Source organism: Littorina saxatilis, linkage group LG9 (genome assembly GCF_037325665.1).
Source record: "Littorina saxatilis isolate snail1 linkage group LG9, US_GU_Lsax_2.0, whole genome shotgun sequence".
In the NCBI taxonomy this organism is placed as follows: domain Eukaryota; kingdom Metazoa; phylum Mollusca; class Gastropoda; order Littorinimorpha; family Littorinidae; genus Littorina; species Littorina saxatilis.
In genome coordinates this window covers 23,104,778-23,131,316 of record NC_090253.1, presented here as the reverse complement: position 1 = coordinate 23,131,316, position 26,539 = coordinate 23,104,778, and the positions used below count along the sequence as shown (strand labels likewise).

Here is a 26,539-nt window from a genome sequence, read left to right as displayed (position 1 = left end):
CAATCTGCAATCACTTGAGTATAGGCTTGGTGACAACAACACCAGAGCAGTGACATTCTGCTAGAGCAGTGGTGACAACAATGCCTCTATGCTCACCATGGCAGTGCTCGGCGCAGCGAAGAGAGCCATCCCGAAAGGCAGGCGGCGTGACTACAAACCGTTCTGGAATGAGCTGAGTGAAGCGCGTGAGAGCATAGAGAAAATTCCACAGACCACAATGTGGCCAAGCATGCTCAGCTAATCGCGGCCTCCAACAAGGAGAGAATATAGCAGACCCGTTTAAAGTGACATCACGAGACAGGTTGCCTAGTAATGGAAATATAATGACAGAGAAGCTATGACATTTGGTGAAGGTGGTAGACGAAGGCAATACGCACAAGAGCATAATTAGTCAACAGTGACAGTCTTTGACAGAATCTACAGAACAGCAAGGGAAGAGGAACCCCAAACAGATAAAGCCTGAGATGCCCGAAGAGCACCCCAGGGGATTCAGAACAAAGTCTGACCCACTATATGAGCTGAAAAGACTGAAGCGGATGAAAGCGCCTGGCCAGAACGGAATCACATACGAAATGTTAAAACACCTGCGACAAGGAGCAAAACGATTCTTTGTGGTCATTTACAGCCACAGCGGGTCAACAAGCAAGACCCCAACGTGCTGGACAGAAGCTCACATCCAGATAGTCCTGCCAAAGGAGAAGTGTGATCCACGAAGCCACCCGTCCATCAGTCACCCCTGCTGTATGTAAAAGCTTCTAAATGGAAAGCCTTGCCTCCAAGAGACTTCGTTGGTATCTTGAGTTCCAGTCTCTGCTCACCCATGCATACCTGGACAGGCTATCGGCTACATCGAAGCACTGAGGATCAACTCGCCTGTTTTCACAGAACATTCAAAATTCGTTTAAGAAAAGAAGAAAGTCAAACGGCCTTCTTCGACTCATTCAATCGTCCGATCCTGTATCACGCCGTGGATCGTGTAACTCTGCATTTGCGCCACCGCAACTTTTTATCGCTTCACGCCGACGAAGAGGCAAGCTGCAAGGTAGGTCTCTCACAGAAAATGAAAATTTGTAGGACTTTCAGGCATCATCTAGATTCTTCATTAGTACATTTTAAAGAAGTATATACTCAAGGTCTAAGGCACGTGCTTTTTTAGTCGAAATGTCAGGTTTCGGCAGTTCAGAAGTCCGATTTCTGCTGGAATTGTAGTAAAAATTGCACGATTTGTCTCTTCCTTCGTAACTTCAACGAAACAGCACTAGTTGATGCATTCCCGTGATGATATCCTGTGAGCTAAACATGTCCTTTGTATTCTTGATGAATGATGTTGCACAATTTTGTCTTTGGGTGACGCACGCGGCAAAAGAAAACACAAACAATTAGACTTCATGTTATACGCCACCGATGCTTGGTGTAATTCGCCACCGCAATTTCACGTCTTGGATGTTATTCGCCACCGCAACTTGTCTAATGAATTGCATAATATGTTGAAGAGTTCAGTGATTCTGTCACTTCCAATTGAAAATATTGATTTGGAGTTGTTCAGTTCAGTGTATAGTTCAGCTTTTGTAGAACACGTTTCTGAGACGCACCTGGCGGCGTTTCACTCCCACATTCTTCGTCATTCTTCTTTCCCGAAAAACGTCACGTCTGTCAGAGGCGTTCTTTTCTCTTCCAGCGTCAAACTGATGAGTTTTTGTGTTGTCGCTGGTAATAGGAATGACTGAATTTTAGAATTATTTCACACACATAAACACCAACGAAGCTTAAGAATTTTAGAATTATGTGGTATTTGGCCCCACAATTTGGTTCCAATCCTGTGTGACATAAACATTGATTAAGATTGTGGAGTGTACTGCAACAAGCATATGCCTTTAAAAAAATAAAATGGAGGAGACAAAGAAATCAGACATCAGAAATGAAAATGATCATGGTCAGGGGATGTAGAAACATGTCCACTACAAACAAAATTGAAATGTTTTGGCAGTGGGTTGTAAAAACAGAATAAATAAATTAAATAAATAAATTGAGAAAAAAATGCATACAGGGGTTAGTTTCACTGATATAAAATCAGTTGTGTTTGTGTGCGGGGGAGGGGGGGCTGATCTGAGCAGCTTGCCAGTAACTAATAATAATAATAATAATTAAATTTAATACGCGCGATTTCTCATTACGAGCTCAAAGTGCGGCGCTTTGTTTCAACACGTACGCTCACATGGTGACAATCGTACAACACACACTCACCATGTGGTACGAAGGATTAAAGCTGCAATTAGGAAATCAGAATTTGGAAAGATAATTTTTTTTTAATTTTTGCAGATGGGCACAATTAATTTACATTTTTGAAATGGTGGAGGAAAACAAACTGGTAGGACCCGGAAGAAAACCACTGACGACAAGCTTTTAATGCATAGCGTAAACCCAAATTCACTTTATGAACTGTCCCGGCAAGGGATTGAACCCGAGGCCAAGGAAATCAAGCGGATCAAGGAAATCAAGCGGATCATAGGGGCAGTACGCTATCCATCCTGCCATTCGTCACCTTACACTAAGTAATGTTCAAACCATGCGGAACGCTTTTGTACATTCTTGTATGTGTAGTCAATCTTCCGAATGTAAATGAATGCATAAGAAAACATGAGGACAAACTTTTCATCAGCGTGCCTTCCTAGAAGTGAAATCTCATTGGTGAAAACGTTGGTCTTCATGTTCTGATGTGTCTTTATTTTGCTGCGTAATCTGTTCAGATCATCACTAGCAGTCATCGATGCATTTCCCACTTGTAAATATAGTATATTTTTTTCACTCTTACGGTAAGCACTGTTATATTTCCTATTGATGTCATCATACCCTAAACCTCTTGAATCTCACAGTCCCAGGGATTTTTTTGGGGGGGTCATATATATATATATAAAAGCACATTCCAGTACATGTGGGTTATACACTCAAGTACAGATAAGCATACTTTTCATACAGAAGAAGAAGAAGAAGAAGAAGAAGAAGAAGAAGAAGAAGAAGAAGAAGAAGAAGAAGAAGAAGAAGAAGAAGAAATACTACAGTTTGATTTGTCAACTCATGGTGCCTTTAAATCCTTTGCATAGGCAAGATCACGCCACGCCCCTGAGTTTAAAACTTGCAGCACTAAAGTTAAAATGCTCCTATCAATTGCTGTCAGTTTTGTGACAAAAATAAAGGTTTAAATGCCTCCACGATGTTGTTGCGTTTGAAAATAACAATTTGCGTAGTGCGGTGGCGAATAACAAAAAATGCGGTGACGAGTTACATCTAACATTGAATTGATGCGGTGGCGAATTACAGAGAGTTGTTGACACTCTGTTTTTATCTGCTTCTTGCAAAGTATATATGGAACTATATACAGAGAAACTACACGTGGAGATTCATAAAACATTAAAGTTATCTGTGAACATGTCCAAGAATAACCAGTAATCTCCGTTTTGTTGCATTTGACGCAGAAACTGAAAATATGCCCAAAACATGGAGAAACGAGAAGAAAAACAGATCGTCACGATCACCAGGGCCATCAAAGCATCAAAAAATATATACAGAAATATAGCTAAGGATATAAGTATGTGAAATGCAACACTTGAGAACATGCTGAGTGCCTAGCATTCTAACAATTTAATTTATCATTCGAGAGACCTACCTCGCAGCTTGCCTCTTCGTCGGCGTGAAGCGATAAAAAGTTGCGGTGGCGCAAATGCAGAGTTACACGATCCACGGCGTGTGTATGGAAGGATCTAGAGGGGCTTCTCCTCAGACTTCTTCAGACTGAGGTCCGAGACAACAATTACGCTCCACTCGTCGCGTGATTTGCTCTTCAACAGAACGTACGTCAAGTTTGAAAATGGACGAAATAACCAGTACTATAAGACACGTTGACAAAAGTTAAGATTACCTTATCGGCCATTCAAAAAAACAAAAAAAATCAAAACCACCAGAAAACTTGTCAGGATGAGAGAGCGTACGTGTACCTGTCCCAACTAGTTCCTAGTCTACATAAACTACATCACTACCACAGTCCCAAGGCATGTCACCAACACTTGAATTGCGGATTGTTTTGCAATGTGCAGCGTCCCTCAACACACAGTAACTGCAGTCTATAGAATTAAGTTGATCACTGAACGAACCTGAAATTAATGTTGTTGGACATGACTTCATCGGATTCACTATTCGACGTAATACACTTGTTATGCATGAGGAAAGGATGGCGAAGATGGAAAGGGCAATAGTACCAAGTCTTTCAGGACAGGAGTTCACGATGTACATGTGCACGACCCAGTTTCATGCAGTTAATAATGTGTTTCATGCGTGCACAAAAACTGAAACAAAGAAAACACACACACTCACTTACACACACACACACACACACACACACACACACACACACACACACACACACACACAAACACACACACAAACACAGACATACAGACACACGCACACACACACCGGCACACACACACACACAAACACACACACACACACACACACACACACACACACACACACACACACACGTGCACCACACACACGTGCACCACACACACGTGCACCACACGCGTAAAGGATCAGTAATGATCACATGCAGTCGAGCAGCAACCTTTCCACATTCTCCCATCGCTCTACTTTCACTTTGCACGGAACCGAAAGTCCGCGGAGGTAACTCTAGCGAAGAGCGACACTGCTTACAGTTCTTGATGTACACACTTGACGCAACGCTATTGATCGAACGAATCATTTCTGCGTTGACAACTAGCTCGTCTCAGGAAAGATTTTTCCGTTCAATATTGTGTTGTGTAGTGTAGAATCCCACAGAAACAGGTATGTGCACCGAGAAGCTTTTTGTCACTGCGCTGTAAATATTGTATAAACTATAGTTGTTCACTGTGGGGCTCACTGTCTGCTTTCAGTTCACAATGTGTGGGTTTATAAAGTTCAAGCCGTAGTTACCCGAATTCATCCATTCAATGTTGTGTAGTGTAGATAACCACCGAAACAGGTGTGTGCGGAGAAGCTTTCTACACTATGCTGTATTTACTGTGTAAACTAGGTGTTCACTGTTGGGCTCATTGTATCTGCTTTCAGGTCTGTGTGGGTTTATAAACTTCAAGAAATAAGGTAATCTTGAACTTTAGCGTGTTATAAATTCATAGCTCAGAGTCCAGTGACATTCTTGACTTATTTTTGATACAAGTCCATGTAAGCAAGCCAGAGAACATTTGTCGTGAAATTAATTGACGGATTGAGCTCCACTAAGCATAATTAATCAATTTGGTTGTTCAATCGACGAAAATGTACCGAAAATGGCGTATGTTGTCAACCATGGGACATCATTTACACGAAAGAGTTGTCTCCCTTGTTCGCTCACACGGATAATTCCTTCTTTGACCCATGTAAATAAAATGCATTCGTACAGTTCATCGGAGTTCATTCCGTAACTTCAAAGGGATCTAAAATGACTTGTTATGATTACAAGTGCAGGTTCAACAAATTTGGAGACTTAAATGCCTCTGAATTATGAGCTATGAATTTAACACGCTAAAGGTCAAGATTACCAGAAATACTTACCCAAATTCAAGTGTGTGTGGATCCATTATCGACCACCGGGTAGTCACTGGGTTTGCGCGGTGAAAAGACACAGTAAGTAGGTCACGCTGTGACAAAATTAGCCTCCTCATACATATACTGTTCAAAAAAAGAAACGCATTGTTGCTACTTGCCAAATTTGTTTTATTTTTCGAAAAAATTAACAGAAAATCCAATATTTAGATTATTTGTTTGAAATTTGGTATGGACACAGTTTGTCACAGCCGCACAAAACAAGCCTGGCAGAACTGATGAGTAGTTGAACTTGTGATGTTTAATCAACATACTGCACCGTCAAACTGAAAACAATATAACATAACAATCACTCAACCATACTAATAATGAACAGCAACTACTAACATTACTGACACTACAAAACAAAGGGAAACAACCTGTGAAACTTGTCATTTTAAAAACTGTTCTATTACACTTAAAGGGAGATAATAAGAATTCTACCAACTTAGAAAAAGAGCTCTGATCATTACCTTTATCTCTTACACACTTTACACAAAAAGGGAATAACAAAACAAACCAAAAACTTATTCTGAATCACAGGTAAGCACACTGTTGACTGGGAAAATGGTTAAAAACAAAATAACTATGAAACGTTATCCTTTGGCACAAATGCATTTCCATACACTACCAACAGTTTAAATAAAAGGCAAACATGTATAAAATACCACTCTTACTTGAATTTGACACACTGAACACTAATTAAACAGTGAAATAAACTTGGTAAAAGTGCGCACATCATGGCGAATACTGAAACACCACATGGTGAAAGACTGTACCAAAAACGTACAAAACAATAAACTTTTCCTTACTACAAGACAAATATAATTATTCCTGAATAGAAAATTAACAATAGAAACAATTTGAACAATATTTACCCAATGATGGCCTTTGTGCGTCATGTTTATGGCTGATGTTAATGGAACAAAAAACTGTGGCTTATACTAAGAAAAATGGCAGACAGGAAGCGCCGGAACAGGAAGCGCACCTCATTCTTACAGCAAAATGTTCCTGCATATTCTGAATAAACCTTGAATCTATCTTACACACATTTAGTGTAAAATTAATGACTAAATAAAATCTAAAAACTATCAAACTTGTAGAACTTTACTGATCAAAAAGAACAACAAAAAAGCTGGATCTGGAACAGATTTGGACTAACATGATTTAAAGATGGATATGGCATAGGATTTCGCGTGGCGCCTTTCACACTCCCACCAATTTACAGGATTCATAAAAATACTTGTAATACAAAAACCAAAAATTAAACAAGAATCATGGAAATTTCTATGCACATTCACACAGGCGCAACAATGATTGTCACGAATACTGCTCATGGTCACTGATCCTCCACATAAAGTCAGTTGGTTTCCAGGATGAGGATGAGCTTGTGGACAGGTCGCTCGACAACAGAAAGCTTGGAACGTCTTTTGCCATTTTTGTCGAGATCTTTGGCTGCAATGTTCAAGGTCACATGGCGAACAAGACCGTCGTCATCTGGTGATGCTGCAACCACTCTTGCCAGTGGCCACTGGTTGCGGGGCAGTTCTTGGTCTTTCACCAGAACCACGTCTCCCACCTTGAGGTTCCTCTTGGGGTGAAGCCACTTCTGTCGTTGGGTGAGTGCCAGGATGTACTCCTTGCGCCATCTTGACCAGAACTGCTGTGCCAGGAACTGGACGCGACGCCAGCGCTTTCGCAGAAACAAGTCCTCTGTCATGAACTTGCCTGGTGGGGGAAGGGGAACACTGGATTTCATGGTGAGGATGTGGTTTGGAGTGAGGGGTTCTGGTGAGGTTGGGTCACCTTGATGAACAGCAGTGATGGGTCGACAGTTCACGATGGCCATGGCTTCGTACAACATTGTACGAAGAGACGAGTCGTCAAGTCGTCCGGGGCAGAGTGCAGTCGTGGCTCGTAGCACTGATTTCACGGTCTGTACTTGTCTCTCCCACACACCCCCTGCGTGGCTTGCGTATGGAGTGTTGAAGACAAACTGGATTTGGTGGTCTCTGAGCCGCTGTTTGAGTTCATCTTCATCCATTTCTTTCAATGCACTCCTGAGTTCATTGTCTGCTCCCACAAAGTTGGTACCTTGATCACAGAAAATCTTCTGCGCTCCACCCCTGATTGCGATGAAGCAGCGAATGCCGTTGATGAGCGAGTCTGTGGTCATATCGTCGAGCATTTCAAGATGAACCGCTCTGGAGCAGAAACAGGTGAAGAGAAGACCGTAGCGCTTCACTTCCTTTCTTCCGTTCTTCACCAACATAGGGCCGAAGCAGTCCATTCCCACGTACGTGAAGGGAGGGGATGGTTCGACTCTTTCTTTGGGTAGATCAGCCATCTGTTGACCTTGGGCGTCACTTCGCAGCTTTCTGCAGACGACACACTTGCTGAGAACCTTCGCAACCTGCTTGGAGCCTCCAGGTACCCAGAAGCCTTGGGAGCGGATTTCGTTGAGTGTCATTCCTCTACCTTGGTGCTTGATTTTCTCGTGACAATGGAGTATCACGAGTCTTGTGACGTGAGAGTTCTTGGGGAGAATGATGGGATGCTTTTCACCCATGGAGAATGAACCTTTCTTGAGTCTCCCACCAACACGAAGAATTCCGTCTTGCAGGAATGGCTCGGTGCGATGAAGCTTGTTCGTTTGAGGCAAACTTCCCTTCTTGGAGAGACATGAGATTTCTGCTGCCAAGAACTGAGACTGGACACCTCTGATGATGGAGAGTTTGGCATTGTGAATTTCCTCCACAGAAAGTTCTGCTGTTGAGCTTTTGTCGCGAGACTTGTTGAGTCGCAAGATTCTTGTCATCACACGTGCTGCCACATTCCAGCTTGAGAAACGAGATAGTCTGTCATCCAAATCTACTGCACAGGACGTAGTTTGGGTTGTCAAGGCAGTGCGAACTTCTGGGTCTTCAGGCTTGAGAGCTGATGACGTAGCCGAGGGTAGGGAGAGCTTAGTTTCCCACAGAAACTTGGGTCCGGAAAACCATTTGCTGTGCATCAGCTCAGCTGCTCTTAAACCTCTTGAAGCGTGATCTGCAGGATTGTCTTCAGATGGGAACGTAATGCCATTGACTTGGGTCCGAGAGGTTTCTGATCTTCTGCACTCGATTGGCAACAAAAACATGGAACCTCCTTGCCTCGTTATTGATGTAGCCCAGCACTACACGAGAGTCTGTCCAGAAGAATTCTTCACTGATGGTGTAGCTGAGTTCTTGTTTGATGGCGTGACCAACCTCTGCAGCCACAACGGCAGCTGCCAGTTCGAGACGAGGAATGCTCACAATTTTCTTGGGAGCCACTCTTGCCTTGGCAGCGACAAGAGAACAGTGCGTTTGACCCTCAGCATTCACCAGTCTCAGGTAGGTGCACATTCCATAGCCTGTGGTACTGGCGTCTGAGAAGTGATGAAGCTGGACGTTGGTGATAGAACCAAAGTTGGTTGGGTAGTAACACCTTGGGATAGAAACGAGTTTCAGCTGATCCATGTCTTCTTTCCAGGTGTTCCATGCTGACTGCAGTTCTATCGGCACAGGATCGTCCCATTTGGTGCCTTTGTGACAAACTTCTTGCAGAATCTGTTTGCCCGTCAGAACGTATGGTGCGATCAGCCCCAAGGGATCATACAAAGAGGCAACAATGGCTAGGATGCCTCGTTGTGTGCATGGCCGTTCACTGGGCATGAAGGAGAAATGGAGAGTGTCGTTGTCTATAGACCACTGCATTCCAAGAGTTCGTTCCAGCGGCAGATCATGGAAGTTGAGGTCCATCGTTTGCATGTTTCCGTTGCGTTCTGACATTGGAATCGACTCCATCACCTTGTGACTGTTGGATGCGAATTTGTGGAGTCTCAGGCCTCCTGTGGAGCAGATTGCTACCGCTTCTTTGATGAGGTTAATGGCTTTCTCCTCTGTCGGCTGGCTGGATAGCCCATCATCCACATAGAAGTCCCTTTCAATGAAGTGAGACCCTTCTGTGAACTTGTCCTGGTTTTCTTTGGCTAGATGTTTGAGTCCGTAGTTGGCGCAGCCTGGAGAGGAAGCAGCTCCGAACAGATGTACCTTCATTCGGTACACAGCGGGGCTGTCTGTGAGGTTGCCGTCTTTCCACCAGAGGAAACGTAGGAAGTCACAGTGTTCTTCAGTCACTCGGAACTGGTGGAACATTTTCTCCACGTCGCAGGTGAAAGCGACAGAGTGCTGTCGAAATCGACTGAGGATGCCCACCAAGTTGTTAATGAGGTTTGGGCCGACAAGTAGATGGTCGTTGAGGCACGTGTTGTTGAACTTTGCAGAACAGTCAAAGACAACTCTGAGTTTCTTCTTCTGAGGATGAAAAACACCATGATGTGGTATATACCATTCTTGGCCTGTGGTTTCTTTGGCTTCTTCTGCATCACCTCTTCTTATGATGTCGTTCATGAACTCATTGTACTCATTGTAGTACTCTGTGTTTCTTTGTAGCTTCTTCTTCAAGTGTTCCAAACGTTGGGCTGCCAGTACGTAGTTGTTTGGAAGAACAGGTTTTTTCTTGAAGGGAAGCGGCATCTGTAGGTGTCCGTCACTGTCTCTTGCAACGTTTGTGTTGAGAATGTTCATGAACAACTCATCTTCTTGTGAAGTGGGCTTGCCATCCTTTTCGTCCTGCTCAAAGTCTCTTTCCAATATACGACATGCGTCCTTTGGTTTGATGACTGGGAGTTCTTTGGTTGTGACACGATTGCAGACGCTTACGTTCTCAGATGAGGAACCTTGTGACGTCGGCGAGGTTTTCCCAACGATGCCCCATCCTAGATCTGTCCTCACTGCAAACGGCTCCGAGTCACCACCGACTATGTATTGTCTGGGCAGGAACGCATGAGAACAGTTGAACCCGATGAGAACGCCAGGATCACAGTTGAGTAGGGGAGGTAACTCATGCGCAATCTGCTGCAGATGGCTCCAGCTTTTTGCAGTGTTGCAAGTGGGTATGGTGCTTTGTCGCAAAGGAATGTAATCAATGGAGTAGGCAGGTGGTAGCTCAACAAAAGTGTCACTGTTGTAGGCTCGCACACGCAGGTCCGAGACTCTGTCGCATACAATCCCTGACTGGATGTCGTCTCTGAGTGTCTCTATCTTGAGACGCGTGGTTTCTCTGGAGGATGGATTCAAGAAGTCTACGACTGAACGTTCAACGAAGGTTGTGTCGCTTTGTGAGTCTATGAGGGCGTAGACTAATCTTTCCTTGTCAGGATCTTGCTTTGTGGATATCCACACTGGAACCGTCAACGCACTGTGTGAGGAAGCGTTGCATGACACCTTGCAGGTTGTTGCTGTGGCTTGCGTACCTGCAGCGTCTCTGGTGCGGTCTCCTTTCTTGTTGACAAAATTATCGTCATGGAGCGCTGTGGGGTGTTTGCCTTGGCATTTCTTGCAGGTGTGATGGTTTTTACAGTCTTTCGCATGGTGACCTGTTCGCAAACACCTGAAACACCGTCTCTGCTCCTTAACGAAAGTTCTTCGTTCTTCAGCAGGCCTGGCTTGAAAGGTTTGACAGTTTGGTAGAAAATGGTTGGTCTGTTTGCAAAAGACACAAAGCTTGCGAGTAGATTGTGAGTCGACATCTGGAGTGTTTTGTGTGTGGTTCACCTGCTGATCTGTAGTCGTTGCCATGCTTACGGCTGTACGGTTAGGTCCTCTGTACTTGGTAGGATGTGATGGTTTGGTCTCTCCTTTGTCCTCTTTTAGAGCTTGTAGAGAGCACACTGGCCTAGTCGCGACTTTGGCCTGTGAGGCGAGAAACTGGGTGAAACAATGGAAGCTTGGGTAACTACGGCCGTCTGTATCATGTTGTGCTACCACGTTTCCCCACTTTGTGATGATCCAGTCTGGTAGCTTCTGTAGCAGCTTCTTATTCTCCTCTTCGTCATCAAGATGCTTGAGACCCGGGATGTGGGGTGAGGCGTTATCCACGGTGACGAGGAAGTCTGAAAATCTTCGCAGATCGTTGTACTCTCTTCCTCCCACCTTTGGCCAGTTGTTGAGTTTCTTTCTGAAGGCGTTCAGTATTACAGATGGATGTCCATAGCGTTCGTTCAGCGTTCTCCATGCGTCGTCGTATGCTTCAGTGTCGAACCTGAAGAATGCTCCCTCGATACATTCATACGCTTCTCCGGCGGTGTAGCGCTCAAGCAGGGCCAGCTTCTCTGCGTATGAAATGTGCGTGTGACCAATCAAGCCCTCGAATGATCGCTTCCACTTGACGAACTGAAGTGGGTCACCAGTGAAAGTGGACGGCTCACATGGTGGCAAGCGACTGTAACTGACGTGAGCGCAAGGCGGCTGACGGTTGTCGTTGACGAGAGTCTGGTTATGGGTGGTCACGTTATCCTCATGGGCTCCCTGACGGACGGTGGGTCTTGCTTCTGGGTGCCCCAGCTCATCATAAGCTTTGATCATGGCCTTTGTAGCCCTGATGTTCTGTTCTGCCTCCAAGCGGTCCAGGCGTGCTCTCTCTGCCGCAATTTCTTGCCGTGTCTGCATCTCGACTTCCTGAGCTGCAAGCTTAGCCAACGCCTCAGCTCGTTTTGTAGCAATACTCTCCTGTGATGACCACAAAGAAGCACTGCTGCTACAACTTCTGCCAGAACCAGAGGTTTTAGACCCATAGACTGAATGGGCATATTCCGTGTCCAACATGACACGCAGGCGTGCTGTTTCTTCTTCTTGGTTCCAAGCAAGCTGATCTGTTTCACTCATGCGTATTTGCGCTAGCGATACAATGTTGTTGGTGTTGGCAGAGCAGCAGTCCATTCTCCTCCGCGTCAAGTGGTCAGGAGTTTTAATGTTCATGAAGGCTTCTAAAACACACTTCCGTAAATTTTCTGCTGTCTGTATTACGTTGGTGAGCTCTTCATCAGACAGTTGGTGTTTTAGGTTCTGACGTATGGTTTGCATACCTCTTTTCCATGCTTCGTAAGTGTCTTTGAAAGTGTCTTCCTTTGGTGTGACTGTAGCACCTGGTGGTTTAGCCTTTTGACCTTTCTTGGTACTTTTCTGTGTATCTGACTTCACGTTTTGGTCTGGTTGACTCCTCTGACTGACTCATGTTGATGATGCTCTGATTTATTCGTTGCTGTGGGTTGGAGTCAGACGTGGTTGTCCAGGCATGGGTTAGCCATTGGTTTGACTGTCACAGCCGCACAAAACAAGCCTGGCAGAACTGATGAGTAGTTGAACTTGTGATGTTTAATCAACATACTGCACCGTCAAACTGAAAACAATATAACATAACAATCACTCAACCATACTAATAATGAACAGCAACTACTAACATTACTGACACTACAAAACAAAGGGAAACAACCTGTGAAACTTGTCATTTTAAAAACTGTTCTATTACACTTAAAGGGAGATAATAAGAATTCTACCAACTTAGAAAAAGAGCTCTGATCATTACCTTTATCTCTTACACACTTTACACAAAAAGGGAATAACAAAACAAACCAAAAACTTATTCTGAATCACAGGTAAGCACACTGTTGACTGGGAAAATGGTTAAAAACAAAATAACTATGAAACGTTATCCTTTGGCACAAATGCATTTCCATACACTACCAACAGTTTAAATAAAAGGCAAACATGTATAAAATACCACTCTTACTTGAATTTGACACACTGAACACTAATTAAACAGTGAAATAAACTTGGTAAAAGTGCGCACATCATGGCGAATACTGAAACACCACATGGTGAAAGACTGTACCAAAAACGTACAAAACAATAAACTTTTCCTTACTACAAGACAAATATAATTATTCCTGAATAGAAAATTAACAATAGAAACAATTTGAACAATATTTACCCAATGATGACCTTTGTGCGTCATGTTTATGGCTGATGTTAATGGAACAAAAAACTGTGGCTTATACTAAGAAAAATGGCAGACAGGAAGCGCCGGAACAGGAAGCGCACCTCATTCTTACAGCAAAATGTTCCTGCATATTCTGAATAAACCTTGAATCTATCTTACACACATTTAGTGTAAAATTAATGACTAAATAAAATCTAAAAACTATCAAACTTGTAGAACTTTACTGATCAAAAAGAACAACAAAAAAGCTGGATCTGGAACAGATTTGGACTAACATGATTTAAAGATGGATATGGCATAGGATTTCGCGTGGCGCCTTTCACACAGTTGAATGCACACACAGTTCATTTGCATCTTCAAATCAATCAGTCAATCAATACAATTGGGTGCCGAGGCTGTCAAGTCAGTAGGGGGTGTGACTGCCTTGAGCAGCAACAACTGCCCGGCACCTTCTGGGCATGGACTGGATCAGATGCCGGATATCTTGCTGTGGGATGGTGTCCCACTCCTCCTGAAGTGCCTGCAATAGATCGCGGTGATTTGTCGGCGCTTCTTCTCGCCTGCGCACACGTCTGTCCAATTCATCCCAGAGGTGTTCTATCGGGTTCATGTCTGGCGACATGGATGGCCAGGGAAGCACCTGGACATGGTGGTCGGTGAGGAACTGGGTGGTGAGTCGTGCTGTGTGCGGGCGAGCGTTGTCCTGCTGGAATATGGCATCCTGGTCAGCCAGAAGAGGAAGGGCGTGTGGGCGCAGAATTTCCTCCACGTATCGCTGGGCAGTTATGCGCCCTTGGACGTGCACCAGGGTGCTCCTTCCAGCGGTATTGATCGCCCCCCACACCATGACGCCTCCACCACCATGAACGGGTGCCTCATCCACACAGTTGGGCGCGTAACGTTCGTTTACTCTCCGGTAGACCCTCCTCCGACCATCATGTCGCTGGAGCAGGAAGTAGGACTCGTCGCTGAACCACACGTGTCTCCAGTGATTCCGGACGGTCCAGCGAAGGTGCTGGTTGCCCCACTGCACTCGGTTCTGGCGATGGCGGCGGGTGAGGACAGCTCCTCTGTGAGGTCTGCGAGCTCTCAAACCAGCTTCATGCAGGCGGTTCCGCACGGTCTGGTCCGATAATCGGTGTGGCCCGGGGAGAGCCTGGACAGAAGATGAGGCCGACAGGAAACGATTCCGGAGGTGGCGGAGTCGTATGAAGCGGTCGTGAGCAGCAGTTGTCGCCCTTGGTCTTCCCGCTCGTGGCAAGTCAGCAACGGAGCCAGTGGCTTGAAACCTGACCCACAGTCTACTGATGGTGCTCTGGGACACGTGGAAGTGCCTGGCGATTGCACTTTGACTTTGGCCTGCTTGTAAACGACCCAATGCAATTTGGCGGTCTTCTCTGCTCAATCGGGCCATCTTTCGTCGCTGAATTGTCGTCTGATTTCTTTGTGGCGAACAATCCGCTTTTATGGGTTTTGGAAGACATGGTGAGAGCTCAATATTCCCCGAGTTTCACGAGATTACACTGAAGCATGACGAGTGGTCATGCCAAATGAGCAATTTTGACATTGTAGCCACTGATAACGCATGCGTCACGTGCAGAGCTCACTTGTGGCAATGGACGAAAGGTCGACGACCAGATAAACATTTTCTGCAGTTTGGTGGATATCCTTGTAGCCATATAACTAAATTAACCAAATATTACAAGCTATGCGTTTCTTTTTTTGAACAGTATAACAGCGACGACTTCACAAAAGCAGGTTGACATGAAAATGAAACTTTGGTTCTGTGTAGCTGTGAGCATGCACGGGTCACGGTAGTTATCATTCGGCTGTAGTGTGTCACGTCAATTTCTACTTTCTGTTTTGGGAGTTGCTGGTGGAATTATTAGGCGTTGTTACACAGACACACAGCCAATTTTCTCCACCTAGTTTGCACTGGTAAAACAGCCTTGGATGACAGGTGGTTTTATCTCTGAATCTCTGTCTCTATTTGTGTTTTTCTCTCTCTGTCAGGCTCTCTTGCTGACACTTTTTGCGTATTGTGCATGCGCGCGCGCGCGTGTGTGTGTGTGTGTGTGTGTGTGCGTGCGTGTGTGTGTGTGTGTGTGTGTGTGTGTGTGTGTGTCATATGAGAGAGAGAGAGAGAGAGTGAGAGAGAGAGACTGACAGACAGACAGACAGACAGACAGGCAGGCAGATAGACGGACAGACAGACAGAGAGAGAGAGAGGGAGAGAAGGAGGGAGAGAGAGCGTGGAAGGAATTAATTATCTCTGATAGGTGCTCTTCTGATTGACAGATACAAATCAGTCCCTTGAATTGTCCCAAGGCGTGTCCCTCTCCTGCTTGTTCGTCAAGGTAAGACTGAGACAATGACGACTGGTAACCACTGGGCGAAAGGTCACGTTTTGGCACTATAACGTGGCATATAACATGAAACATGAAGTTAATCAACTGAATGTTGTGGCATTATACCTGTGCGATTCACATCAAGTTAGAAAAACTGCCGTAACGCAATAAAATCCCTGGGATTTTAGCGCGGTGCAAAACACAGTAAAACATCGAGTTTTGGTGTCTGCGTTTTGGACGTTTTCGCTACATTAACGCACGGCGATTCACGTCGTGTTAAACGCGTTTCAGCAGTGCGCAAAACACCACGAAACCTGTGGAGTTACGATAAGTTTTTCTGGTTTCTAAAACTTGATGTTAGAGTGTTGTTTTGATGGATTATTCTGCGTTTTCATCAGCCTGGTGCCGAACCTGCAGAATCAGACGATTATCGGCTCCCTCTCTCTGCATTTTTCATTTAAGCAATGTATTGTATGTAAATTGATGATATGTTCTTACTTTCATTTCTATTATAATCATGTAGCAGTAGTTTGTTTTCTTTACTTGCTTATTCTTTAGCAATTTTAGACTAGTCCCTCTTTAGGGCGAGGGCCAGATGTAAAAAAGCAGATCACTGCTTACTCTATTACCCTCGTAAAATAAAGAATTGTTCTTGTTCTTGTTCTTGTTCTCTAGTTTCTCTCTCAGCACGGTCACACACACACACACACACACACACACACACACACACACACACACACACACACACACACACACACTGCACATACATCATACACACACACACCGTCACACACATTCACACTGTCACTGCACACGGCACACACACATGCACACACACATGCACACACACACACACACACACACACACTGTGACTGACACACACACACGGGCACACAGTGACACACATACACACCCCTTGAACTGACACACACACACGCACACACAACTGAACACACACACACTGATCATCAGTTTATAAATGTGAAAAAAAAGTGCAGTGCACAAACATTTTTGGGGGTATCTCTTATTTTCTCTATAATTATGAGCCTTGTCACAGTACAGTGTACACGAGAGACTGCATTGCCCGTGCGTTGAGCAGAGAAAGTAGGTCATTCTCAGCTGACTATTTAGCGCGGTCAGATTTTAGTTTTCTTCTATATTCCTTTCCACTTTTGCTGGGGTACTGGCCGAGTTAATCGTTTTCCCATGTGTGTGGGACCTGTAAGGAATTCGAAGCAGCGACGGACCACAGATAGGCCTTTGTTCTACTCCCCCCCCCCCCCTCCCCGAAACATCCGTCCGAGATGGTGGCTACTGACTGGACTTGCAACTTTCTCAACTTGTACAGTACGAACTGCAGTGACTCGAATTTGAGTTTTGGGATTTCTCTTGCTCTACCTTTTCTGATAATGTTTTACTTAGCTCGTGTTTAGATGCAATACATACTGTCTCTTTACATTTAGTCAAGTTTTGACTAAATGTTTTAACATAGAGGGGGAATCGAGACGAGTGTCGTGGTGTGTCAGTGTGTGTGTGTGTGTGTGTGAACTCAGAACTCAGAACTCAGAACTCATTTAATTGTCATAAAAACACAGTAAAGGGTTTATCAGACACGAAGTGGATATTTGTAAAGACAAGAAGAAATATCGTCCATGGAGCAGTGATTACAACATTGTTATGTATCTGTAGTTATGTCATTATTGCGTATAATCATGCAGTTGTATACAAATTCAGCAAGTTGTTGCTGTGTGCGTGTGCATGTGTGTGTGTAGAGCGATTCAGACCAAACTACTGAACCGATCTTTATGAAATTTTACATGAGAGTTCCTGGGTATGATATCCCCGGACGTTTTGTTTTTTTCGATAAATACCTTTGATGACGTCATATCCGGCTTTTTGTAAAAGTTGAGGCGGCACTGTCACACCCTCATTTTTCAATCAAATTAATTGAAATTTTAGTCAAGCAATCTTCGACAAAGGCCGGCCTTCGGTATTGCATTTCAGCTTGGTGGCTTGAAAATTAATTAATGACTTTGGCCATTAAAAATCTGAAAATTGTAAAAAAAATAATTGTTTTATAAAGCGATCCAAATTTACGTTCATCTTATTCTTCATCATTGTCTGATTCAAAAAAACATATATAAATATGTTATATTTGGATTAAAAACAAGCTCTGAAAATTAAAAATATAAAAATTATGATCAAAATTACATTTTTTAAATCATCTTTCATCTTATTCCTTGTCGGTTCCTGATTCCAAAAACATAGAGATATGATATGTGTGGATTAAAAACACGCTCAGAAAGTTAAAACGAAGAGAGGTGCAGAAAAGCGTGCTATCCTTCTTAGCGCAACTACTACCCCGCTCTTCTTGTCAATTCCACTGCCTTTGCCACGAGCGGTGGACTGACGACGTACGATGCTACGAATATACGGTCTTGCTGAAAAATTGCATTGCGTTCAGTTTCATTCTGTGAGTTCGACAGCTTGACTAAATGTTGTATTTTCGCCATACGCGACTTGTTTTGTTTTAGGATCGATTTTGATAATGATTGAGAAAGGAGAATAGCCGGTGTTAGTTTTACAGTCGGTTTTATGAAGTTTGAGTAAAGAAGTGCGTGGTTTTTACCCTCCTTTTCGTTTTCCTTCCCCTTCTTTAGTTTGCTATTATTGTGCTATATTTTCCTGCTTCTACACACACACACACACACATACACACACATACACACACAAACACACACACACACACACACACACACACACACACACACACACACACACACACACACACACACACACACAAATCGAATCTAAAACTAAAGAGCCGAAATGGCTGCACTCTAACTCATCTTTGATCTCCCAAAAAACAAATCAATCAATCATTCACACATGGATCAGAGGCAGTGATATGGCTGACAGAGAAGCAAAAGAGGCTGTTACAGATCAAGCAGCATTTCATGACATAAAATTAACTAAGACGGGAGCAAAACACAAAATGGCCAAAGTTATCTGGCGTCACTGGGAAACAGAATTAAACTGAATAGAAGGCAATGCTCATGGTTGGCTTATTCTGCCCCGTGACAAACAAAACAAAACAGGCCTTCACTCCCCACCTCCCTCCTTTAAATTACGTCGCAGCAATCGCACGGATGGATGCGCTCACAAGTGCTTTCCCCGTCTCTGTGAATGTGAAAAGTTTATATCTTTTTTACACCTCTTTGACCGCTGCCAATCACTCCAACAAGACTTCCGCAACCTACACACCACAGAAGCTCCTGTGCTACACACCCTTGTCAACGAACACAAACTGAAACCCCATGAGTTTTTTTTTTTAAATAAACATTGCACGCTTCATTGTATTATTTTTCCAGTTATGTATTTACTTACCTATTCAGCCACAAATATAACAATATTCCACATAAAAAAAATAAATAAGCCTACAAAACCGCTCCAGTCCAACCATATTCCGCGTACACAATCTTCACTTCCATCCCCATTTTGAAACATCGCAACAGACTTCCAGATATGATTATAACACGACCATATGTGTTCTCTGGTTGCATGTTTGTTCAGTGTCTTGTCCCCACATAAAGCATATTAACTCTACCTGTCCTAAAGCCAGTTGCAGTTCTAAGAGGACGTTAAAACTAGTTATCATCATCACACACACACACACACACACACACACACACACACACACACACACACACACACACACACACACACACACACACACACACACACACACACACATATATATGAAAAATCCCATGTATGTTTTATGATTGTTGTTTTGGTCTGAATACAATTTGGAATCTTACTACACTCATAGACCTATATTAATACAGGTCCCTGCTACAGTACTCTTGTTGATTTTACATTTAAGTTGTTGTCAGAAGTATTTTGTTCGTCGGTTCGTGTCTGGTGCGTGTGGTTTGAATGCCGCCCTGACAAAATTAATGTCTTTTAAAAACACATTCACGGTAACATCTTCGACGCAGACACAGACAGTTAGGAAGGGCTCCTAATATGGACCACTTTTTGTTTCATGCTGATAACTAGCTTGTTTTCTTGCGAAGAAGTTTTATTTTGTGTTTGGTAGTCCTTCTCTCTTAGGTTGGCCGTTAGGCCTAATTAGAGTGAAATAGCTTTGATAGACATTCAGCAAAAAGTAAATGCATATAAAATCACAAATGGTACATATTAGGAGCCTGGGCGCCTAATATGGACCAGTGAAGCGGCCTTCACGAATCACTGTAAAAAAAAAGCCCCCTATACTTCAAAATAGCATGATACAACTTAGTGTACAAGTCAGACTAATTCAAATATGCTTTAGATTGATCTGTTTCGGGTTGATGAGAGCATTATTTGAAGAACACCAGGAAACTAAAGAAGCTTATCAAAAACAGAGTGAAAATAAGTAAAATTATCAACTTGCACGAAAAGAAGACTTTTTGTTATTTTTTTTTAAACTGATCTCGAGGGCTAGTAATAGGTTATTTCCAGCAAGCTTCTTAATGAATTAATGAAAAAAGCCTTTAGCTTCTTTTTCTTCGATTTGTTGAAGGTGGTCCATATTTTAGGGGACTCGCACATACTTTGAGATTTTGCTATTGATTTTTTGTTTGAAGTAGAAACTTGGGGTCAACACTGCTAAAATGTAACAAATGCGGCCTTAGCTGTCATAGCAATTTTTGTGTGAAAGCTTTGGCTGTGAACAGAAACGAGTCCGTTTTAGGCAGCACATTTAGAGTGAACGCTGCCAAAAGTGAAAAAAAGAGAAAAAGCCTAACAGTTTTGAGATTTGTGTTTCTGCAACTGTTTTGACATGTGCAAGTTATCCAGAGAGGGTGAATACAGCGATGACTTTGTCCGCACGTCGCTGGGCATATCAGCGCAGTTCAACGTTGCCAGAGACCAAAGAAGCGCTTTACTCAGGTCGCAGCGCGCGGCGGCTCACTGGAGGAATGTTTGAAAACTATCTGTGCTCGACTGCCAGCAGACCACAGGCACATTACACCCACTAAAGTTTGGACTTGTACTGGCAGAGAGCGAATGCAAATTCTTGTAGGCATACACAGACGCAACATAGCATATACAGACAATAACACCCACAACACTTCAACAGCATATGAAAGGAATAACAAGTCGCGTAAGGCGAAAATACAACATTTAGTCAAGTAGCTGTCGAACTCACAGAATGAAACTGAACGCAATGCCATTTTTCAGCAAGACCGTATACTCGTAGCATCGTCAGTCCACCTCTCATGGCAAAGGCAGTGAAATTGACAAGAAGAGCGGGGTAGTAGTTGCGCTAAGAAGGATAGCACGCTTTTCTGTACCTCTCTTTGTTTTAAGTTTCTGAGCGTGATTTTAATCCAAACATATCATATCTATATGTTTTTGGAATCAGGAACCGACAAGGAATAAGATGAAAGTGTTTTTAAATTGATTTCGACAATTTAATTTTGATAATAATTTTTATATATTTAATTTTCAGAGCTTGATTTTAATCCAAATATAACATATTTATATGTTTTTGGAATCAGAAAATGATGGAAAATAACATGAACGTAAATTTGGATCGTTTTATAAATTTTTATTTTTTTTTACAATTTTCAGATTTTTAATGACCAAAGTCATTAATCAATTTTTAAGCCACCAAGCTGAAATGCAATACCGAAGTCCGGGCTTCGTCGAAGATTACTTGACCAAAATTTCAACCAATTTGGTTGAAAAATGAGAGCGTGACAGTGCCGCCTCAACTTTCACGAAAAGCCGGATATGACGTCATAAAAGACATTTATCAAAAAAATGAAAAAAAACGTATGGGGATTTCATACCCAGGAACTCTCATGTCAAATTTCATAAAGATCGGTCCAGTAGTTTAGTCTGAATCACTCTACACACACACAGAGACAGACAGACACACACACACACACACACACACACGCACGCACGCACATACACCACGACCCTCGTCTCGATTCCCCCTCTACGTTAAAACATTTAGTCAAAACTTGACTAAATGTAAAAATAAATCCGCAAATCGCGCACAATACACCAGTTAGAAAAACAAGGAGTACCAAAGCGGCGTGCAGAAACTAAACTGACTCAGAGACTGAGAAGAAACATTTATCACACGATGTGGATAGCAAACATTAAAATAAAACAGATAAGTCAAGCAAAAAATAAACACAAATATCGAAAACACAATAAACAAAGGTAAAGAAAACAAGTCGCGTAAGGCGAAAATACAACATTAATTTTAGTCAAGTAGCTGTCGAACTCACAGAATGAAACTGAACGCAATGCAACGCAGCAAGACCGCATTCTCGTAGCATCGTCAGTCACCCGCTCACGGCAAAGACAGTGAAATTGACAAGAAGAGCGGGGTAGCAGTTGCGCTCAGAAGGATAGCACGCTTTTCTGTACCTCTCTTTGTTTTAACTTTCTGAGCGTGTTTTTAATCCAAACATATCAAACTATAGGTTTTTTGAATCAGGAACCGACAAGGAATAAGATGAAAGTGTTTTTAAATTGATTTCGAAAATGTAATTTTCATATTAATTTTTTATATATTTAATTTTCAGAGCTTGTTTTTAATCCAAATATAACATATTTATATGTTTTTGGAATCAGCAAATGATGGAGAATAAGATGAACGTAAATTTGGATCGTTTTATAAAAAAAAATATTTTTTTTACAATTTTCAGAATTTTAATGACCAAAGTCATTAATCAATTTTTAAGCCACCAAGCTGAAATGCAATACCGAAGTCCAGGCTTCGTCGAACATTACTTGACCAAAATTTCAACCAATTTGGTTGAAAAATGAGGGCGTGACAGTGCCGCCTCAACTTTCACGAAAAGCCGGATATGACGTCATCAAAGACATTTATCAAAAAAATGAATAACGTATAGGGATATCATACCCAGGAACTCTCATGTCAAATTTCATAAAGATCGGTCCAGTAGTTTAGTCTGAATCGCTCTACACACACACACACACACACACACACACACACACACACACACGCACATACACCACGACCCTCGTCTCGATTCCCCCCTCTACGTTAAAACATTTAGTCAAAACTTGACTAAATGTAACAAGTCGCGTAAGGCGAAAATACAATATTTAGTCAAGTAGCTGTCGAACTCACAGAATGAAACGCAATGCCATTTTACTCGTAGCATCGTCAGGCCACCGCTCATGGCAAAGGCAGTGAAATTGACAAGAAGAGCGGGGTAGTAGTTGCGCTAAGAAGGATAGCACGCTTTTCTGTACCTCTCTTTGTTTTAACTTTCTGAGCGTGATTTTAATCCAAACATATCATATCTATATGTTTTTGGAATCAGGAACCGACAAGGAATAAGATGAAAGTGTTTTTAAATTGATTTCGACAATTTAATTTTGATAATAATTTTTATATATTTAATTTTCAGAGCTTGTTTTTAATCTGAATATAACATATTTATATGTTTTTGGAATCAGCAAATGATGGAGAATAAGATAAACGTAAATTTAGATCGTTTTATAATTTTTTATTTTTTTTTACAATTTTCAGATTTTTAATGACCAAAGTCATTAATTAATTTTTAAGCCACCAAGCTGAAATGCAATACCGAACCCCGGGCTTCGTCGAAGATTACTTGACCAAAATTTCAACCAATTTGGTTGAAAAATGAGAGCGTGACAGTGCCGCCTCAACTTTCACGAAAAGCCGGATATGACGTCATCAAAGACATTTATCAAAAAAATGAAAAAAAAGTATGGGGATATCAATCCCAGGAACTCTCATGTCAAATTTCATAAAGATCGGTCCAGTAGTTTGGGCTGAATCGCTCTACACGCACGCACGCACACACACACACACACACATACACTACGACCCTCGTTTCGATTCCCCCTCGATGTTAAAATATTTAGTCAAAACTTGACTAAATATAACAACAAGTCGCGTAAGGCGAAAATACAATATTTAGTCAAGTAGCTGCCATTTTTCAGCAAGACCGTATACTCGTAGCATCGTCAGTCCACCGCTCATGGCAAAGGCAGTGAAATTGACAAGAAGAGCAGGGTAGTAGTTGCGCTAAGAAGGATAGCACGCTTTTCTGTACCTCTCTTTGTTTTAACTTTCTGAGCGTGTTTTTAATCCAAACATATCATATCTATATGTTTTTGGAATCAGGAACCGACAAGGAATAAGATGAAAGTGTTTTTAAATTGATTTGGACAATTTAATTTTGATAATAATTTTTATATATTTAATTTTCAGAGCTTGTTTTTAATCCGAATATAACATATTTATATGTTTCTGGAATCAGCAAATGATGGAGAATAAGATAAACGTAAATTTGGATCGTTTTATAAATTTTTATTTTTTTTTACAATTTTCCGATTTTTAATGACCAAAGTCATCAATTAATTTTTAAGCCACCAAGCTGAAATGCAATACCGAACCCCGGGCTTCGTCGAAGATTACTTGACCAAAATTTCAACCAATTTGGTTGAAAAATGAGGGCGTGACAGTGCCGCCTCAACTTTCACGAAAAGCCGGATATGACGTCATCAAAGACATTTATCAAAAAAATGAAAAAAACGTATGGGGATTTCATACCCAGGAACTCTCATGTCAAATTTCATAAAGATCGGTCCAGTAGTTTAGTCTGAATCGCTCTACACACACACACACACAGACACACACACACACACACACACGCACATACACCACGACCCTCGTTTCGATTCCCCCTCGATGTTAAAATATTTAGTCAAAACTTGACTAAATATAAAAAGAGATGCTTGCCGACTAGCGGCCCTTATATGTGTTTGAATTGTGCACTTCATGTAACAAACACCAAAATTGGCAGAGACAGGCAGTTTTATGTATTTATCAAACTCTGATACAGGGCCATCGTGAAAAATTAGTTTAAAGGTGTTTTTTAATACAATTTCAAAATGGCCGCCACATGTAATTTAGCAAAATTATTAATTTATGTTCAGTTGATGCTACAAGCACCAAATTTGGCAGGGAGGTACAGTTTTATGTACTTGTCAAGGTCTGATACAGGGCCACCAAAATAAATTTGTTTAAAAGATTATTTTAATGCAATGTTCAAAATGGCTGCCACAAAAAAAAGTCTAAAATTGTAGATTTGCGTTCATGTAGTGCAACAACCCTCAAAATTGGCAGAGACGCACAGTTTTCTGAACTTATTAAGTTCTGATACAGAGCCACTTAAAATATGAATATTTGCTGGTTATTTAAAGCATAATTTCAAAATGACAACCACGGGAATACATGCAAACGCACACGCAGATGCACACACACAGTTGCAGAGGGCCTCTCTTTGCCCTTGCCAAACAAATTCAGTGGAGGCATCCTGATTTGTATGGAGAAAGCAGAATGATCATCGTTTTGGGAGGACTTCACACCGAGATGGCTTTTTTGAAGGCCCTTGGAAGTCTCCTGCGTGACAGTGGCTGGACAGACGTCCTTGTACAGGCTGGTGTGACTACAGTTGGTACTGCAGACTCCTTCTTGTCAGCTGCTCATGTCACCAAGACTCGGCATGCTCATCAGCTTACAGTATGTGCCCTCTACCAACTGATGAATGCTGCCTATGAGCAATATCGTCTCTCATGCCAAGCTCTTGGGGAGAAGATCATGCCTGTGGATGAGTGGAAAGTCATCATGACGGAGAACAGTCCAACGTTTCACTTCTGGGCTTTGATCATGCAATTAGAAGTTCTTGTGCTTGCTTTTCTGTCTTCCGTGAGAAGTGGTGACTTCATGTTGTATCAGCAGTACATCGCGAAAATGGTGCCAGTGTTCTTTGCATTAGACCAGCATAACTATGCAAGGTGGATGTCTGTGCATGTGAATGACATGAAAAAAATCAGTGCCATTGAGTCTGTTAGCCATGAATTCCAACAAGGCCACTTTGTCCTGCAAAAGACTGGAAGGCCATTTTCAAGACTGGCACTGGATCATGCACATGAACAGAATAATGCGATTGTGAAAGGTGATGGTGGGGCCGTTGGCTTGACAGGTAATCCAGCTGCTTTGGGACGGTGGATGGTCAGTGGCCCTGAAGTTGCACGCGTCATTGAGGAATTTCAACGGACCCTTAGCCCTCCTGAGAAAGACTCGGAGAAACTTGGCCATCATGAGCAAAGCTTGGCCTTCCAAGTGGATTTTGCTGACAACGTCACAAAAATCATTGATGTCATAAAGGAGGCGGGAAACCCTTTTGCTGAGCGAACATGCGATTTCCTCACTCTTCAGAGCACTGAGATCATCAGTGCTGCGACGCATGAGGCCATGAAATCCATGTTGACGACCGGGATGCAGCAGTACACATCATTTGTGGAAGATAGGCTCAAGACAAAGACCAAGAAATTCTCTGACCCTATCAAGCGCAACAACATGGTCCTTATTGCTGGCACAAAGCGGAAGAAGAAAGGCACTGGAACTTGCAAACTTTCCATCCTTAAAAAGAACAACAGTCTCTTTTCCAGGCTCTATATTGCATGCCAGACCCGCCCAGAAGGACTCGACGACTTCTTCCAGCATGAAAATCACAGTACCCCTCCATCACTTTCCTCTGAAGGACAAATAAGGCCGGGATTGAAATCACGCCTGATGGAATGCCTGGAGCAATTGTCACCGCCTGAAGCAGTGCGTTCTGATGCAGATGTT

The 26,539-nt window shown here is 42.6% G+C and overlaps 4 protein-coding genes across 4 annotated transcripts in view; 2 read left to right on the top strand and 2 right to left on the bottom strand.

Annotated features, from left to right (window-relative positions):
* Positions 1-26,539, top strand: part of LOC138975636 (transcription intermediary factor 1-beta-like) — a 122,464-nt gene that overhangs the window by 15,534 nt on the left and 80,391 nt on the right. The window lies entirely within an intron of this gene.
* LOC138975635 (E3 ubiquitin-protein ligase TRIM33-like) overlaps positions 4,711-26,539 on the top strand; it is a 47,768-nt gene continuing 25,939 nt past the window's right edge. The window contains exons 1-2 of the mRNA XM_070348369.1: positions 4,711-4,842; positions 15,781-15,839. The gene's annotated coding sequence lies outside the window, so the exon portion shown is untranslated. The remainder of the gene's footprint in view (positions 4,843-15,780; positions 15,840-26,539) is intronic.
* Positions 5,867-8,681, bottom strand: LOC138975630 (uncharacterized). The gene is made up of 2 exons (XM_070348364.1): positions 6,498-8,681; positions 5,867-5,906 (listed from the first exon to the last, which is right to left on the bottom strand). The coding sequence occupies exon 1, from the start codon at positions 8,630-8,632 to the stop codon at positions 6,980-6,982; it is 1,653 nt and encodes a 550-aa protein (XP_070204465.1). The 5' UTR covers positions 8,633-8,681; the 3' UTR covers positions 5,867-5,906; positions 6,498-6,979.
* Positions 8,682-12,368, bottom strand: LOC138977129 (uncharacterized). Its single transcript, XM_070350039.1, has one exon. It carries the CDS (start codon positions 12,366-12,368, stop codon positions 8,682-8,684), a length of 3,687 nt encoding a protein of 1,228 aa, XP_070206140.1.